This window comes from Zootoca vivipara, chromosome 3, assembly GCF_965207765.1.
Source record: "Zootoca vivipara chromosome 3, rZooViv2.hap1.1, whole genome shotgun sequence".
Taxonomy (NCBI): Eukaryota; Metazoa; Chordata; class Lepidosauria; order Squamata; family Lacertidae; genus Zootoca; species Zootoca vivipara.
Window position 1 is genome coordinate 35,193,040 of NC_142586.1, and position 17,406 is coordinate 35,210,445.

The 17,406-nt window shown below is 44.8% G+C and overlaps 1 protein-coding gene across 41 annotated transcripts in view; it reads left to right on the forward strand.

Annotated features, from left to right (window-relative positions):
* The first annotated feature begins 2,169 nt into the window (after positions 1-2,169).
* RIMS1 (regulating synaptic membrane exocytosis 1) overlaps positions 2,170-17,406 on the forward strand; it is a 235,258-nt gene continuing 220,021 nt past the window's right edge. For all 41 annotated transcript variants that reach the window (XR_015948904.1, XM_088665888.1, XM_088665849.1 and 38 more), the window contains exon 1: positions 2,170-2,855. Coding sequence is in view for 40 of the 41 variants with exons in the window: in XM_088665888.1 (XP_088522014.1) it covers positions 2,683-2,855 (173 nt within the window). In the remaining variant the exon portion in view is untranslated. The remainder of the gene's footprint in view (positions 2,856-17,406) is intronic.

Sequence of the window (17,406 nt, forward strand, 5' to 3'; positions counted from 1 at the left end):
AGGCTAAGTAAACCTTATACCTGTTGCTTCCCTCTTCCTAAAGCTGCTTTTATATAATAATGAAGTGATGTGCACAGGTAGGCCCCACATGAAAAGGACTCACAGGTCATGTTTGATGGCAGTGGCTCCAGCCTGTGGGTGACCAGTGCATGTGCCCCATGCCGTGCCCCTGCCGTGACATTATGGTGCCACATTGCGACGTCATGGTGGCGCAGTGCAGGGTGTGTGCTCTGGCGCAGTGTTGACAACTGGGCTGGGGCTTGCGCCTCTGCCATGGGGCCTCTGTTGGGGCCTGCTGTGGCTGCGAATGCACCCCAGAAGCACGTCTGCAGCCGCAGTGGGACTCAACAGAGGCCCCGCGGCAGTGACTGAGCTGGGGCCTGAGCGTTCCACTGGAGTGCCAGATTGGGTAAGGCGATGGTTGGCAGTGGCAGGGGGCAGAGGCTGGAGTGGGTGCCACTGTTTGATGGTCTATGCACCAAAAAGCCCTTGTTGACTATGCCTTCTAGATGCTGTGCAATTATACAGTATAATGAAGTAAATTCATGTTTCATGTGATTTCATACATCAAAGTGTTTTTCATGGAAAAAATGTATAAGCATCACTTAAGTATAAAATACAAAACGGGATTTAATATTGATACAGGGCTACAGGTGGGGATGGTTTTTTTCAAAGAAACTGGAGATATCTTGGGCAAAGAGTACATTCTAAAAGTGAATGAAGTGGGGCAAGTTATCCAAATATAAAGTTGCTTGGGGGAGAATGTTAATTTATATTCTCCTGATTTGAATCCCCCCCTGCAATTCAAGTTCTGTAATTTTGCTGAATGTTTACAAAATGTAATGTGTAATGTTTTTCACAACTGAGTTGTGTGGCCCCAGAACAAAGGAGACCCACTTTCTCTGTCCACACATGTTTGAAATAGTGACAGCAAATGTACAGATGAGCATACGAGGCTGATAATTGTCCAAGGCAAACAAATCAAAGGCTAACCTACGATTTGAACAGAAGGTGTTGCCCTCCTTCTAGATAGGATGCTTTAGGCTCCAAGCCTAACCCCACTTATCTGGGAGTAAGCCCCATAGAATTCAACAGGAATTTCTTCTGTATAGACTGGGTTAATATTCTAGCCGTAACCAGCTTTTTTATTCTCCTGGTCAGCAATGCGAATGCAAGTTATACACAGTGGCTCTCATTTCCAGAGGGGGATCCATCTTAGTTGATTGCAGCAAAAACAACACAGAGTTTAACACATTTATGATGTGTTAAAGCTCTATCCAAATCATCTGCAGATAATTTCATCACATCTGATGAAATGCACTCTGTTCCCCGAACGTTTGTGCCATAATAATTGTGTTAGTCTTTAAGGTGCCACAAGGCTCTTTGTTGGTATCCTTGGCTAGCATGCACATTTCATTTAAAACTGTCTCTTTATCTTTTGGCCCCACATAATCTTCACAGGCACACTGTACATAAAGGTGGTGTGCTACAGAGGTGTGTGTGGGGGGGGGGACGACAACGCAAAACCCAAGGTTTGATCCCAGGAAGCAATTGTTCTGGATTTCAGTGTGGCCTATCTCATGTTAAGTATGCTTAGGATTACAGCCTGGGCCCTACAACACTTTACATCTGTACCTGAATTCAGTGGGGCTCGCTACCAAGAAAGTGTGCAACCTGATCCTAAGCATGATCCTTCAAGCCACTCATTTCAGCGGGGGTGGGGGGGTGGGATGGGGGCTATGTCGAATCAAGCATGCTTTAGGATTTAGCCTTGCTGCCTACTCCTAGTCCTGTTTCTAATCAGAAGAAGAGGGGCTGTTGGATTTCAGCAGGCGGGGAAGCGGGGGCGCTTGCTCGCAGGTAAATAAATCCGAGTTGGATAATCGCAGCCTCCAAGAGCAAACGACAACAACAAAAACAACAACAACAAAATTGACCACCTTTGCTCCTTTAGATCTAAGTCCAGTGCTCCACCGCCTCGGTTGCAAGAAAGGTGCCCTGGAAGGGGGGGGGTGCACGCCCTGGAACGAAACGCTGCCCGTATTGTCTGTAAGAGACAGCCCTCAGCATCCCCCAGGAGTGGAGCAGTTTGGACTCCGCCTAACTGACACCGAACTCCCCTCCCTCCCACTCCGCTCCCGTGCTAGCAGCAGCAGCAGCAGCAGCAGCAGTGGAGCATTTTAGCAGAGCAGAAGCAGCAGCATCCGCCCTTCCCCTCCAGCCCTGACAGTGCACAGAGCCTGGGAGCTGTAATCCTGAGCTGGCTGGCTGGCTGCACGGTCCTGCCTGCCTGCCTGCTCCTCGCCGCCGGAGAGGATGGGCTGCCCGGGGCTGCGGAGCACCTTCCCCAGCGCTTCCTAGGAAGGGACCAAAACAAAGACAGCTCCCTCCGTGACTAGCCAGCCCGGGTTGGGGTGGATGCGAGCGACCATGAAAGGCTGGGTCTCCTCCTTCTCCTCCTCTCGCTCTCCTGCCGTGGCTGCTGCTGCTGCTGCTTCTCCTGCCGCCGCTTCCCGAGAGCTGCTGGCTGCTGCTGATGATCAGAGGACTCCCGTGTAAAAGGAGGAGGAGGAGGAAGAAGAGGAAGAAGAGGCGGCGGAGGAGGAGGAGGAGGAGGAGGCGAGGCGTGCTCGGGCTGCCGCTGCCCAAAGGTGTCAAGGTGCTGGCGAGGCGAGGGGGGACATGGCTTCTTCTCCGGCTTCGCTGGGGCCCCGCGGCCCTCGCCCACCCACCGTGCCTCCTCCCATGCAGGAGCTGCCTGACCTGAGCCACCTGACGGAAGAGGAGAGGAACATTATTATGGCTGTGATGGACCGGCAGAAGGAAGAGGAAGAGAAGGAAGAGGCCATGCTCAAGTAAGCCAGAGGCCGGGCTGGCAGGCAGTCATCCACTCCCTCCCTCGCGCACTCCATTCATGCACTCCCTCCTTCGCCGCGGGAGGGAGGGAGGGAGGGAAGGAAGGTGGGGGAGCTGGTGCTCTCGACAGGGCGAGGAAGGAGAGGCACTGAAGCAGAGGCAGACTTTTTTATGAATGGCGCAAGGAGGGAGGGAGGGAGGGAGAGGGGTGCTTTCATGCTTGCTTGTGGGTCACACTCAGGGTACCTTTCCCTCACTCCTCATAGAACTTCCTATGCTTTTCCCTTGGAAACTCTTCCTGCACCGTCTTCCATGGCCTCTCCTAAATAACTGGCGTGGGGGGGGGGTAGACGATGCGTAAACCGGAAGGCAAAGGAAGGCGAGGTCTGTGAATGAATGGGGGGCCAAGCCATGTGTATGTGCTTCTGAAAGATAGGCTGGACGACAGGCATTCTCATTCACCCTTTCAGAGGAATTCCTCTGCGAATAATAATAATAATAATAATAACAACAACTCTGCCTATTTTGGGAGGGTCCGATGGGGTGGGGTTTCCCTAGGCAGTCTTTAAAAGTCCGTGCTGCCCCCACCTGGTTGAAACTGAGCCCAGCCCAGCTGCCGTGGGACTTGTGGTGTGTGTATGTGTGTGCCTTGTTGTTAACATCAACCACCTGCAGGAATTCTCCTTTTGGGGTGGGTCTTTCTCTTCCCTCCTGCCTCCCTCCCTTTAAAACAATGGCAGCAACAACATTTTTCACTGGGGTGTGTTATGCCGAAACAGGGAGGAAGAGAGAGATGGCCAAGTATGCATTCAAGATACAAAGAGGCATTTTTATGTGATAAATGCAAAGAATTTCATGTCTCGCTACCTCACAAAAAAACAACGGTTGTGCATATATGCCTGTTGGTGGAACTGGGCAATTGACAGGCTCTAGATTGCAAGCTGCAAAAGGGTGTGTGTCTGTGTGTGCTTGTGTGTAAATCAGAGTGTTGGTAGATGCCATATTTGGGTGTTCTCCAGTCCATCCCTTCTCCTTTCCTCAGCCTCGTTTTTTACCCCCATCTGGTGCCTTACATGACTATATTTTCTATTCTTCCTGCAAATAAGTGTGTTCGAGTCTAATGTTACCTCCAAACTGATACCTCCTATATAAAAATAGATTTGTAGTTGGGCCTGTAAAGGGGGATCAGGCTTTTTCTTTATACTTGAGGCCTGCTTGCTTTGGGGATGGAAAGGGCAGTCTAGATTGCAGAACACAACCCTTCTAGCTCATATTTAAGCCCCCCCCCTATTGGTCTTCAAAACATCCCCTTTCCTCCCAGTGGATTTTCTGCTTCCATGTGTTTATTTGGAAGATCAGGTTTAGTGGCTTTCACGAAAGGTGTGTAAGCATATGGGGAAGCTCTTTTCTTTGGGTTGAATCCCAAACAATGACTTCTGAGGTGCAAGTCCTGGTGTTTGTTCCTCTCCCCCCCCCCCCTGCTAGCAGTGCCATCTATAATAGATGGGAAATATGGAATCCCTGCAGGCTCTCAACTTCTATGCTGTCTACTGCGAGTGATGGAGCGGGAGGACGGGGGGGGGGGCGACAGCGTCAGTCTCTCATTGTGGCGTTGCCTCTTCCTCCTCTGATCTGCACTGGGGTTTGAATTTCTGCAATAGTGGTGGCACTAAGAGCCAGTACTTGGGAACGAAATGGCTCGACTTTGCTGCTGTTTAAGGATTATGGTGCCGTGAGAACGGAAGGCAGCTGTTTGGAACCCTTGGGGTGTGGTTGATGTTTCTTTTGGTAATCTTGGGAGAGGAGAGGAATAAGAGTATCAGAGTGCATGTCAATGTAACAACGAAAGTATGTCTTTATAAATAAAGAGATGGAAAGGTAACGGGAGAGCTGAAATGTTACAGGCGTTTGGTCCATTCCCTTAACCCCCGCTTACTATTCACCTATAACTATTTAAACTTTCTGCTGCACCCTTTAACACAGCACCCTACATCAACAGCCCAGCCCTCAACAGTGACTTTGCTTCCTTGTGGCATGCTTAAGGCGGCATTGTATTGAATAGATTTCTAAAGGAACGCTGCTAGTTTTGTATTCTGCATTGACAAAAAAAGGTGTTATTTGTGAGTCTCATGACAACCTTGCAATGTACGTGAGGCTGGCAGAGGGTGTGAGGCCCAAGGCCATTTAAATGAAATTCTGCACCATGCTGCTGGTGGGAGCACTGGGGCAGGCAACCTGTGCCACACCTGCCGCAAGCAGCATAGCCGGTGGGTTTTGGTAGCACACCTGGGCCAAAGCAGGTGTGAGCCTGCCTAGAGCAGAGAGACAGAACTGCCCTCTTGCTTGCTTCTCTCCTGCTGCACTGCTTTCTGGCCAGGTATACTAAAGATACCGGTATATCCTCACTGAGGCATCATGGAAGAGCTTCTCAGGCACTGGAGAAGTGCTCTCCCAAGCTCCAGACTTGACTTGTGGCCTGCTTGCAAAAAGAAAGAAAAGAAAAGTATTTTTTTTTGGCCACAGTTGCTCTCTGCTCTGCCATTTTGGCCCTCAGTATTTAAAATCTATTCCAGGAGGTTGTAGTGGGAGCCTTCCAAGCTTTCATTGAAGGAATTTGAGGACGCCTCTGGAAAGTTAACGTTCACAGCAGAACACGCCTCTTTGAGGATTGTACTTTAAAGCTAGATGAGTTTACGTGTTCAAAAGGGCTGTGGTACCAAAAGGAACTTATTTCATCAGTGTATCTGATGAAGTGTGCATGCACACGAAAGCTCATACCAAAATAAAAACTTAGTTGGTCTTTAAGGTGCTACTGAAGGATTTTTTTTTTATTTTGTTTCGACTCAGACCAACACGGCTACCTACTTGTAACTAGAACTTATTTCCGTTAGGCTTGTGCAGCCACAAATTTTGTTCAAAGGCATCTGAGTAATAATAAAGGTGCTGCTGCATCAGGTAGGAGAAAGTGGGCTTTCGGTTGGGCGTTTCCCTTCTGGAATCAAGAGCAATTCAGGAGAAGCTTGGCACATCATCCTACTGTACTTTGTGCAGTAGGAAAGAGGGAGAACTTAGAATAGTATGCAAATAAGGATGACAGCTTCTTACAGTACTAGCCTTGTTCCTTTAGCTTCAGGTCGATAAAATTCCACCTGCAAGGTGGTTTTTGTGTGGCATGGCCTGCCCCAAAAGTGATGTTATGGTAGGGATGAGGAACCTGGCACCCTGTGGATGCTGTTGGATTCCAACTCCCTCCAGCCTCAACCAGCCAGGGAGATGATGGGAGCCATAGTTCAACAATATCTGGAGGGCCACAAAGTTCTTGTTGGAGAAGTACTACATTACATTATGTTATATTGTAGGAAGCATTGCCTGCGGTCCTTCAAGGAATAAGAATTATTGTCCTTAGAGAACAATAATTTTTGGGGAAAGAATGTTTTACTTGAACTTTCATGGGCAGTCCCTGTTTTTGTGGGTAAGATGCTTGGGGAAATGACTATTGTATTCTTCTTGGCAGTGTTGGAAATTAGCTAGGTGCCAGGTGTGTTTTGCGACTGCTGTGGGTCCAATTGCGACCATGTGAAGGTCTCTGGATGCCAGGCTGGCGACTGGGGAAAGCAAAATGTCACTTAGAGAAGGATCTGAAATATTTTCCTTGAAGCTTGAATTTGTTTTATTCTGGATTTATTTGACAATTTTATGTGTTGTAAACTGCTTTGAGATTTGTTCTTTAAAATATAAAGCAATATAGAAATGATGATGATGATGATAACTCATCTCATTGGGGTGGGGAGAAACAGTTCATGGTGCCATTTGGCGATTAGATTATATATCTGAGTTTCTAATGCTGCTTTTTGTCACTGAGGACAATGCTTAGTCAAGAAGCAAGTAAAACAGTAAACGTAGCTGTCTTGACCCATACGAAACTGGCAGGGACGCTGCCAGCTGTGCTCCGTCTCGGCCTGCTCGGCTGAAGCGAAACGGCAGCAGCGGCAGCGAAGCTGCCTCCGCCGAGGGGGACCTGGGCTAGGTTGCATGTATGCAAATGAGGTGCCGTGGAGCATTGTGGGGCAGCACTTTCTGTGCTGTGCTTGCTGTGACTTGAAGGAGTGTGAGCTAAAGTTGGTCCAGGTCCAGGTCCAGCAGCTTCGCTGCTGCTGTCTCGTTTTAGTCACCGCTGCCGGTAAAGGAGCGGGCGAGGCAGAAGCGCAAGCGCAGGTGGCTCCGTGTGCCGCCTCGGCAACGGCTGGAAACAGCCCCCTCCCCTCTGGGGGGCGTGGACGTTGACCACGCCTCCTGGGGGATCCCGGCCACATCATCGCCAGCCAGCCAATTGGGTGGCTGGGGGGCGTGGCTGGCATGCTCCCCCCTAGTTTTGATCTGAAGGCAAAATGTGGGAGGAGGTAGCAGACATTCAAATGGGTCTTTTTTGCAGAGCACTGAAACGTGCGGGCATAGATTATATAAATTCTAATAATAATAATAATAATAATAATATGAATGTATGCTACTGCTTCCTGCATTGTGCTTTAAGACTCTTACCAGATGTACTCATGGTGCTATCACCAACCAGTTTTCCTCTTTCTCTTCTCCTGTACCCGCCCCTCCTGGTTTGCATGCAATCTATTCTGATGCAGAGCTCTGGGAAACTTGAAAGATTTCACACGAATTTGTGATAACAAAACTAAAACAGGTTGCCAGGCTAAAGATGAAAAGCCATTGATTGAGGTTGCAACCCTATGCCCAGTTTTTGGGGAGTAAGTCCCATTGAACTTAGTGAAACTTTTGAGTTTCTTAGTGAAAGTTTTGAGAGGAGACAAGTTAGATGGTGCTGCAAGCCAGTCTTCCAGTGAGTCAAAAGCCAGTAACAATGCACTCTTGCATTCACTTGTTGGCACCTCTTAGAATGTCCAAAGCTGCTTTCAGTTGCTGCTGCTGTTCTGGATTACAAAAATAAAAATGTGTTTAATTTAATCCTGCATAATGCCACATTTGTCCTCATAGCTAGCTATATTGGAAGCGTTGGTCTGGTTTACTCATGCTGATTTAGGAAGTTTCCCTGGCCTTTGTGATGCTCTCCGGCCATATATCCTACGTGGGCTTTCCACAGAGTCACCCAAACCATATATTTTAGTGATGGTGTGATTCTCCTGCAAGTAACTGTGTCAGTGGCATAATGCAATATCCTGCCTGCCTGACCTTAATAGAGAAGGAGTGGCTACGCTTTTGTCTCCCTTAACAATTGTCTAGATATTTATTTCTGTGCAGGTGGCTATACTGCTCCTAAATAACTAAACTAAACTAAGCAAAACTGAAATAGCACAGGCATGGGAGTGTTGTGTCACTCATCAGTAATTTAGGCTGCAATGCTAATTCCTTTTATCTAGGAGGAAGCCCCCATTGAATTCAGTAGGTCTTAACTTCTGCACAGACATGGTTAAGGTTGTGCTGCTAGTCATAGAGAATACTGTATCAAGTTGTTACCAGAGACACCTATGAAACCACATCTAGTGCATCAGTGCCAACAGAAATAAAAGCACCTGGGGTGGGGGTGGGTGGACATTATAGTATTTTGTACCTGGGTAAAATGAACTTCAAAATGCGCTGGCCCCCCAATTAAAATGGCACCTTAGGAGGAGGCAGCAGTTTGTGTGCAGCAAATAAGGATAGAAATGCAGTAGGAGAAACAAATGAAATAAACTGAAAAGTGTAGAGAGCTGTGCTGGCTTATTGTTTGCAGAGAAAAATCCGAACAGGGTAGCAACTTATTACATATTAATTAATATGCATCAATGTGCATTAATTATTATTAATTTAATTTAACAATTTATGTACCACTCAATTACAACTGTCTTAAAGCAGTGAACTCAATAAATACAATAGAGATACATTTATTTATTTATTTTAAAAAAGAAGTCTCCAGTAGGCACTGGAAGTTCAATATTTATTTATTTCATGAAACTTATACACTGCTTGATTGTTTTTTGGGGGCCTATCTGGTCTCAGCTGCAAGAAAGTTCCACAACATTGGCTTGACTCCTGATGGATGCATGTATACATAATATATACATAATTTTATTTGTATGCTGCCTTTCCACAATTCAAACCATGCTCAAGGTGGCTTACAACATGAAAAAGATACTTACCGTAACTACAACATAACCAAAGCAGTTGTAAACCATAAATAAAATATTTTTTAAAAAAATACACAACCAAACTGAACAGTTTCCACATAAATCACAACAAGATCTAAAATAAAGGTACAAAAAGCCAACATCATCAACACAACAACCCCACCACCACCACCCAAAACAACACCCCAGCCCAAGAGTCTGTTCAGCAGCCTCAGCTTTTGTAGCTGGAGTCAGTCAGGGTCTCAACCTCCCAGACCAGGGGGGAAAGGCCTGCAAGGTATGGAGCAGGTTTTCTGGGAATCACAGCCAAGATAGATATTGGCTGTGCACCTGAGCCATGGGGGACTAACAGTGACTCCCACAAAGTCCTTAATGATTGGCTAGGAACATACGGAATCTGGTGGTCCTTAAGGTGCTGTGGATCCAAGTTGTTAAGGGCCTTGTAAACTACAAGCTTTTGAGCACTACAGTTCTACGCTGGCAATAGTCTGTCCCCATCAACAATCTAGCCACAGAATACCAGCTGGGCAGAGCAGTAAGCTAGCTTTCAAAACAAGGTGTGTCTATTATGTTCTGTGGAATGGTCAAGCTATGCAGTAAGACTTCTCTAGCAACCAAATCCAGCAGACATGCACCTGCCATTTGTCTCACTCTTTTTTGATGACAGTAGGGTGGTAGTGCAAGCAAGCATGTATACACATGTGCTTTTAGTGGTGTTGCCTACCGGCCCTTTGGCTGATTGTAATCTTTAGGCTCCACAGCCATAACAGGAAAAGTCTAAATGTCCACTAAATCCAGTTCGTTGGGCCAGCAAACCAAAATGCCCATGTGCTGTAGTGAGAGAAGGTACTCTTATAAAGGCAGTGTTCCTCCGCACCTGACTTAATGTTAGACCACCTCTATTCTAACATTATGTCTAATATTTATAGTAAGCTTCCTTCTGTTAGCTTTGCATGAATTTTAGTACTAGTTTTACTTTGCTGTACAGTAAAATACAGTACTGTATTTTAATAAGTTTTATATGGTTAAACCGCATTAAGGTTATTTATGATAGAGCTTTGGAATAAAATATATATTTAAAATATTCTAAGCAGTCATAGTTCATCAAGAGTTAAGGGAGGTACATAATTGCCAACAAGTACTTGCTTTAAAGTGCACAGACCTGGGAGAAGATTCGAAACTTGTCTTTCTGATGTATCTGTGGGTGAAAATGTGCTTTGTACATTGACCATATATTCAAACCTTCCCCTACCTGTGGACCTCCAGAGGTCTTTGACTTTGGCTTCCAGTGGTCAGGGATGATGGGAGTGGTTGTCCAAAATGCCTGGAGGCCACCAGGAGAAAGCTGATCTAGTTATTCTATATTGCATGTTGGTCCTCTTCCCTCCAAGAGAAACCAAAACCTCAGGGGAAAAATAGAAAAGGTGTGTGTGTGTGTGTGTGTGTGCGTGTGTGTGTGTGTGCGTGCGTGTGTGTATCTACAAGGATTTCCAGTGTTTTTTCAGCCAATGAGCACATTTGGATTTTTGAGTGCTGTGGGCAGATACCACCCGCTCCCCTCAAGAGACAGAAAGGAAGAGAGAGTTCTTGCACAAACATTAATTCCCCAAGAGATCTGGGTAGAATTCAGATATTAATCCAAGCCCTGAAAATAATCTAAGAGCCAAAAGGGAAAGTGGGTAAAAGCATCACTCTTCCAACTCCCTCTTTCAAATGAGTTCTTTCAAAGAACTTGGTGCTCTGGCCATTGTCTCAACTCAGAAGCAGGAAGGAAGGAAGGAATTTGAGATGACAACTATTGCTGGTGTAGCAAAGCAAGCAGCCCCATCCTTGTATTGTGGTGTCTTCTTGAGCCATAGCATCAAAAAACGTAAAAGCTGCATTTTCCTTTGGTGCTGGTTGTCATCTTAGCAAGGGGATCTCAAATGATGCTGCAGATCTCCACCCAGATATCTGACTTAACAGTATGGCTTAAAGATATTCAGAGGCAGTGGGTATATTTATTATCTGCTGTTAAGTACAAAGCCTACACCAGGAAAATCTGGAAATGCGGCTGTTTTCAGTAGCGCTCAGTGCTTCCTTCAGTTCCTTCCAAGTGAAGTCAGTTGGCGTTTTTACCAAAGGCTGCACTGGCAGCAAAGTTAGGTCAATGCTAAGTGCTCTGGAAAACCCCATCCATTACATTTGGGGATGGTGACTCTAAGGCACTTTTATAACTTGTGATGTTAATTCTTAGTGACTGTAGACGAAGCAATCCTTCTGCATACAAGGGATAAGGGCAAAAATGGTTGATGTATTATGTTTTGAAGATACCCCTCAATCTTTTGAAATTATTTGCCAAGGTAAATACAGATTAGGATTATAACTATATGAAAAGTTGTTTATATTATATACTGCTAGAGAATTTAAAATATTAAGTGGGCTGTAAATGTTAAATAAATGGAAATGAAAAGCATGCATGCACACACATGATATAGAAGCCAAATGCAAGGGGTGAAACACAGATGTTAGCTTTTTCTAATCTATGATTTCAGCCAACATGTCTTATGCTTTTCCCTTTATATTATCCCTAATGCGTACTTGGAGGAGTATATCACTAGTAAGCCTAATCTTACAGTCTACTTCAGTAAATGTAATCTGCCACTGCATAAACTCATTTTAATATTGTGTTTTTTAAATTGCTGTAACCTGCCCTGGTACTTTATGGTGAAGGATGGGTAAGAAATGGAATCACCATAATCTCCCTATGGATAACAGATAACATTATTTTATTATACATTAATCTTTGTGGTGGCAATTTACTGCAATGGATCATTTCCGTGTGGATTGATCAATATGTAATGTATGTCGTGGCATTCTGTGTATGATGCATATAATCACTTTCAGTAATTCAGGACCTAGAAAGATGTTGAGTAACTTTATAGATAGATAAAGACACGAGTGAGATAATGCTGTAGGAGAGAGTTTCAACCAGTGTATATCCCCCTTTACTCTTAAAGCTGTGATTTTGTTTGTTTGTTTTATTGCCTGCCCTTTAGCCTAAGGTCCCAGGGGAAGGGTTACAATATTAAAACACAATAATAAAAATAGTTTACAAAACAAATAACCCTTAAAATCACAGAATAAGGTGGGTCCTAAAAAATATACTCAAGTGTCAAATGCCATTGTAAAAAGGCACATCTTCAGCATTATTGGGAAGCTGTATAATGATGGTGCCTGATGCACTTCTGTGGGGTAGGAGCACCACAGCTTAGGAGCTACAACCACTCAGCAGAGCCTCCGAGGGACTGAGCAGACCCAGCACCTCAGCTCTGCTTTCCTTTTACACTTTGCATGCTGATTGCTGCATCTGGGCTTGATGAGGCATGAGACCTTCACCTGTTCTGAACCTACTCTAGCTGAGGACTCATAGACCTCCTCCCAGAGCTAGTGAGCCCTTGCCTGCACCAGCCTCCTAGAGAGTCCCTCCTGCTGTTCCCTAGGCCCCAGGGCCCACTGTGTTCGTGGGAACAGGGGTTGTTCTGGTGATTGGTCCTGCTACTCTGGTTCCTGTGCACTGACCTCTATCCCTTGCTGTTCTCCATCACCCTGTGAGTACTTCCTCCCTCAACCCCAGTTTGCCCTGGTGTGTCCCAATCCCAGCTTCACTCCTCGCTGGGATCATCTTCCTCCTCCCCATAGTCCTGCCAGTTCATGGCACTCCATCATGTCGCCTCTTACATGCTTTGTTTTCTGAACTAAACATCCTCAAATTTTGTAACCTTTCCTCATAGAGGAGTTGCTGCAAACCCTTGTCATTTGGGTTGCCCTTTTCTAAACCTTTTCCAAACTCTGCAATATCCTTTTTGAGGTGAGGCAATCAGAACTGTATAGTTTTTTTCCAAGTGCGGCCGTGCCATAGATTTATATGGCATTATGAAACTGACAAATTTATTTTCAATCCCTGCTGATTTATTTTCAGTCCCTGATGATTCCTAGCATGGAATTCACCCTTTTCGCAGTCACTGCACACTGATTTCCCAACCAGTTACTAATTGATGGCAGGACCTCACCTCTTCTTCCATAACTGCTAAGCTCACTCAGGAGTCTTTGCTGAGAGACTTTGTCAACAGCTTTTTGAAAGTCAAAATACCCAGTGTCTATTGGATCAGCACCAGTAGTGTTTGCACTTGCAGGCAGGCATCATGAAAAGGACAAGAGAAAATGGCTTAAAGTGAAGCAAACTGCATTTTTTTAAAAAAAAGAATGTCTAAGCTGACAAGCAGCTTGCCTTTTCAGCAGTGGAAACCAAGGGAAGAGAATCAAGTTTCAGAGTGGGACGCTTGTGACTGAAGAAGGCTGGAGCCTCGTATTTTCTCCTTTGACAGGGTTTGGATTTCCCAATCCCAGGTGGTGGTCTTTCCCAGCCCTGCTACGAGTTCTTTTTCATGGGAAATGTTAGACATTGAACATATAAGATGATTTGGACTTTAAAGTGTGTTCTCTGCCTTTGCATCATGGTCTCTTTCCAGTCTTTGAGTGAGGGGCCAGAAAGTTTCCTGCTGAATGTTTGCAGGACCAGCCTCACCCTGCAGTTTAAAGGTTTATAGCAGTCAGGATCTGAGCACCCAAAAACCCAATCTATCTGAATGGACCATGATGGCTGTAGGGTTGTTGTTGTTTTGTCTATTTTTTTTTTAAAAAGCTGTAGGACAATACGAACAACACACAGGTATGACACAATGACTTGAATCTCCAGGAGCCCTGTGCTATGCATCACACAAGGACTTTGCAGATGAACGGGTCTTTTGGAAACTCCTATTTTTGTCTCCTCCGAGACAGCCCGCTTTCGGTCAGTGAGCGCAATGAGCTGAAGACGCTACCTGCAGTAAACCAGAAGCTGAAGACCTCTGTGTCAACTATTTCAATTCTGATGACAACTTCAGAGGCCTACAGTTCCCCAAAGTGCCATGAAACAGTGGAACTAAATACATTCTATACAAGGCATTGGCTACAATATATATTACCACAGTGGTTCCCAACTCTGACAAGGACCCCCTTTTTCACACCAAAGAATTTCATGGACACACACACACACACACACACACACACTTATTGTTGTAATTTTAGGCCCCATTAATTGAGAAAATGCATACCAACAACAAACTCTTATGAACTTAGTAATGGTTTTAAATGGCTTTGCTTTTTATCAATCATAACAACCACCTACATATGTTTGAAAAACAGTACAGTACATATACATCCTATTGAAAAATAGTAGTGCATATATGTTTGAGACAAAATTTATTTTAGTCAGCCTTCAATGAGAAGATATTGTCCCATCGCATGTGTTAGAATATGTGTTGGGGCAGCCTAAGGTAGCAAAATGTCTTGGGCCAGCCCTGTAACCAGAAGTAGAGTTTTATGGATAATTACTGTGCTCAGACTTCTTTAATTCTGTGTATTTTGCACCTACCTGGCTCTGGTTGGTAAATCCTGGAGCTCTAGTAAAAAGAAGTAGTAGCATATTTGACAAATTTAAGGTCATCACTTAACCCCTGCACAATTTATTTTAGGAATTAAAGTTGTATGAGGTAATGAGGAAAGACAGGAGCTCTGTATGTCTTTTGCACGAGTATTTCCGCAGTATATGTTTCCTCCCGGCTATCACTCTTTTGTTCCTAGGGGGCTGCATTGTGCAAAATGCGCATCTTGGTAAATAAGAGATGTGACCCAGCGTTTGTGTCTGTGTGTGTGAAATTTGTGCATAGGGTTAGCTCATAACTCCAGAAAGTGTCAATCTCTCTTGACTGTGCTTGTTGTTGGGGAGGGACAGGGTCAAATGGCAGAATGTGAACCACTGAGGTTTCACTAAGGGCTCATTTCCCCCCTTTTTAAAAGCATGTTCTCTCCCACCCCAGACACACCTTGGCCTCATACAGTTACAATGACTAAGCCTTTGTGCAAGATTTGATGAAACTGAATGCTCTGATCCTAAGCCTTGCTGCAACAGCACAGCACACTTAGGAGGGTATATATTTAGAAGTGTGCTTGCACAATGTCACAAGCTGTGATGTTATTTCGCAAGCAGAGATGCCAACACAAATAACAGAGCATATTAGGTCATTCTTGATTGTAGATTTATTTGTTCCTTTAAAAATACCCTGATTACAGAAATATTCATACTTGAAACCTGCATGGCATTTCAGCACCCGTATTTAGTAGTCAGATGCCCCACCCACTGATGGTTCTGTTTTGAATATTGGGTATTCAAATCATCATCATCGTCATCATCTCGTTTATATGGCATGTTTGTACATTTTATTGCTTTGTCTTGTGTGGGAAATAAGGCAGCTGAGGTTGGCCTTGTTCAAAACAGAGGATTCTGGAGAGCTCTGCCATATTGTGTCACACAGAGGAATAGTGGGAGGAACCAGCTGGGGACCAGCCAAGGGAAAAAGGCTCAGAGCTGAGGAAGTGGTGGTAGGACAACAATGATCAGTCAGAGGGAGAAGACTGGGAAGAAGTAACAGGGCTTAGTGAGCTGGGCGAGTCAATGGCAGAGAGAGGTCCAGAAACAGAGGCAGAAGCTGCAGCAGGTCAGTGGGAAGAGGGAGGCCAAGATGCAGAGGTGAGTCAGGCTGGTGAAGAGTCATAGGTGTCTCCTCCTGCTGCTTCCCTCCCCCCCCCTGTGACTCGCAGAACCAGAAGAGGCTGAAGCAGGCAGAACAGTGACAGGCTGCATGCAGGCACAGTCTCTGATTGCTTGGGAAAAGCCCCAGAGAAGATCATGGGGAGGTGGGGACTTTCAGTCTCGGCAACTGATTCATGGGGCCAGACCTAATGAGCTGCTGTGCTCATTAGCCAAGTCTGTGAAGATGGTGTTTCTGCTAATAAAGAGTTAACTCAAGCTTTAGTGTGATTTACGTCCGGCCAACTCTTTGTCATATTAATACTCTAATGATTTCAGTGGAACTACAATGATATGAAATAAGAAATAACCAGGGAGCTACGTGGCACTGAGTTGAAAGCACTCCTTCAGAGTAAGAGAAATCTCAGAAAAAAGCAAGGGGCAGCTAATAATTCGAACCCAAACAACGCTGGGGAGATGTTATGAGTGCTGCCCCTTTCTCAGGAGCAAAATGGGAGTTCAGCGCCACTTTTTCTCTTTGAATGCTTCAGTTCACTTTGATAATGATTCCGTTGCTGACATAATATTGGGGGGGGGGGAGCCTGCACGGGATATGCAAGTGGCCCTAGTTGATGTAAGCCCAGCCATTCACCCTATAAAAAGGAATCTGCAGAATTCTGGCCACTTCTTCTTTCTTCTTCTTTTTGAGATGCTTTAGGTCTTTCTGCTCTGTTTCTCATAGTCTTGCTAAATGTGGAGAAAATATTCCTGGTATCCAGATTAAAAATGCATAGTTTGGGGGCTATGTGGAGTTGTTTATAGTCCCTATTTGGTTATTTAATTCTAAACCACTAACCTTGCCTTTCTGTAATTTACCCAGCATCAGTGAAAATGCTTGCTTCAGCTTTCAGGCATACACATTGAAAGTGTTAGCTTCCTGTCCTTTTGAAGTCCAGAGCAACTATGAGAGTAATTTCTGGCTATTTATATGGGCTGCAGGTGCACCTGTGATATGTTGCTAATAATTTAAGACTTGAGTGCCATGAAAAAGTTCCAGTTTCGGCTTGTGTTCCTGATTTATTAACTCATTTTTCATTTGAAAACAGCTGTTTTATCAGCAATCGGCACTAAGCAAGGAGGAAGTATTACTTGATCAACAGCATTCCATGATTTATGTTGAATCTATTCATTTTTCATTTGTCCAGAGAAAGGTCATCGTTGTACTACTAAAGTTTCCCTTTGAGGAAAGGGTGTTGTGCATCATCTCCATTTACATAATTTGATATGTCCACTTTTTCATTCCAAGATGCACCCTTCCTATTTAATTACCATATAAACAATCTCATCCCTGATATGGCATCCCCATCCTTTTTGCCCCCCACCCTTAAGAATCGTAAAGTGCCAATTCGGCTCTATGCCAGTGATTTAGTTTTGTTATCTCAGAATAAAATCAGACTTAGAAGGGTGCTGGTTAATTTGGACAGCTGTGTATAAAAGAGCACCTAAAAATTAATTACGATAAAACCAAGGTCACTGTATTTGGCCAGAGGACTATCAAGTCCAGGTCACACCCTTGATCAAGTGCTCAGTTTTAAATATCTAGGATTATTTATCGATGGGAAATCACCATGGATACCCCATCTGGAATCAATTAAACTAATATCTGGTCATTCTACTGGGCAGCTATATAGGTTCTTTCATTCAAAGGGCGGGCAGTTAATCAGCTATTAAGATATTTTCCTCTAAAATCACCACCCAAATGCTCTATGGGGCTGAGGTATGGGGAATTGGTGTTAAAATTGAAATAGA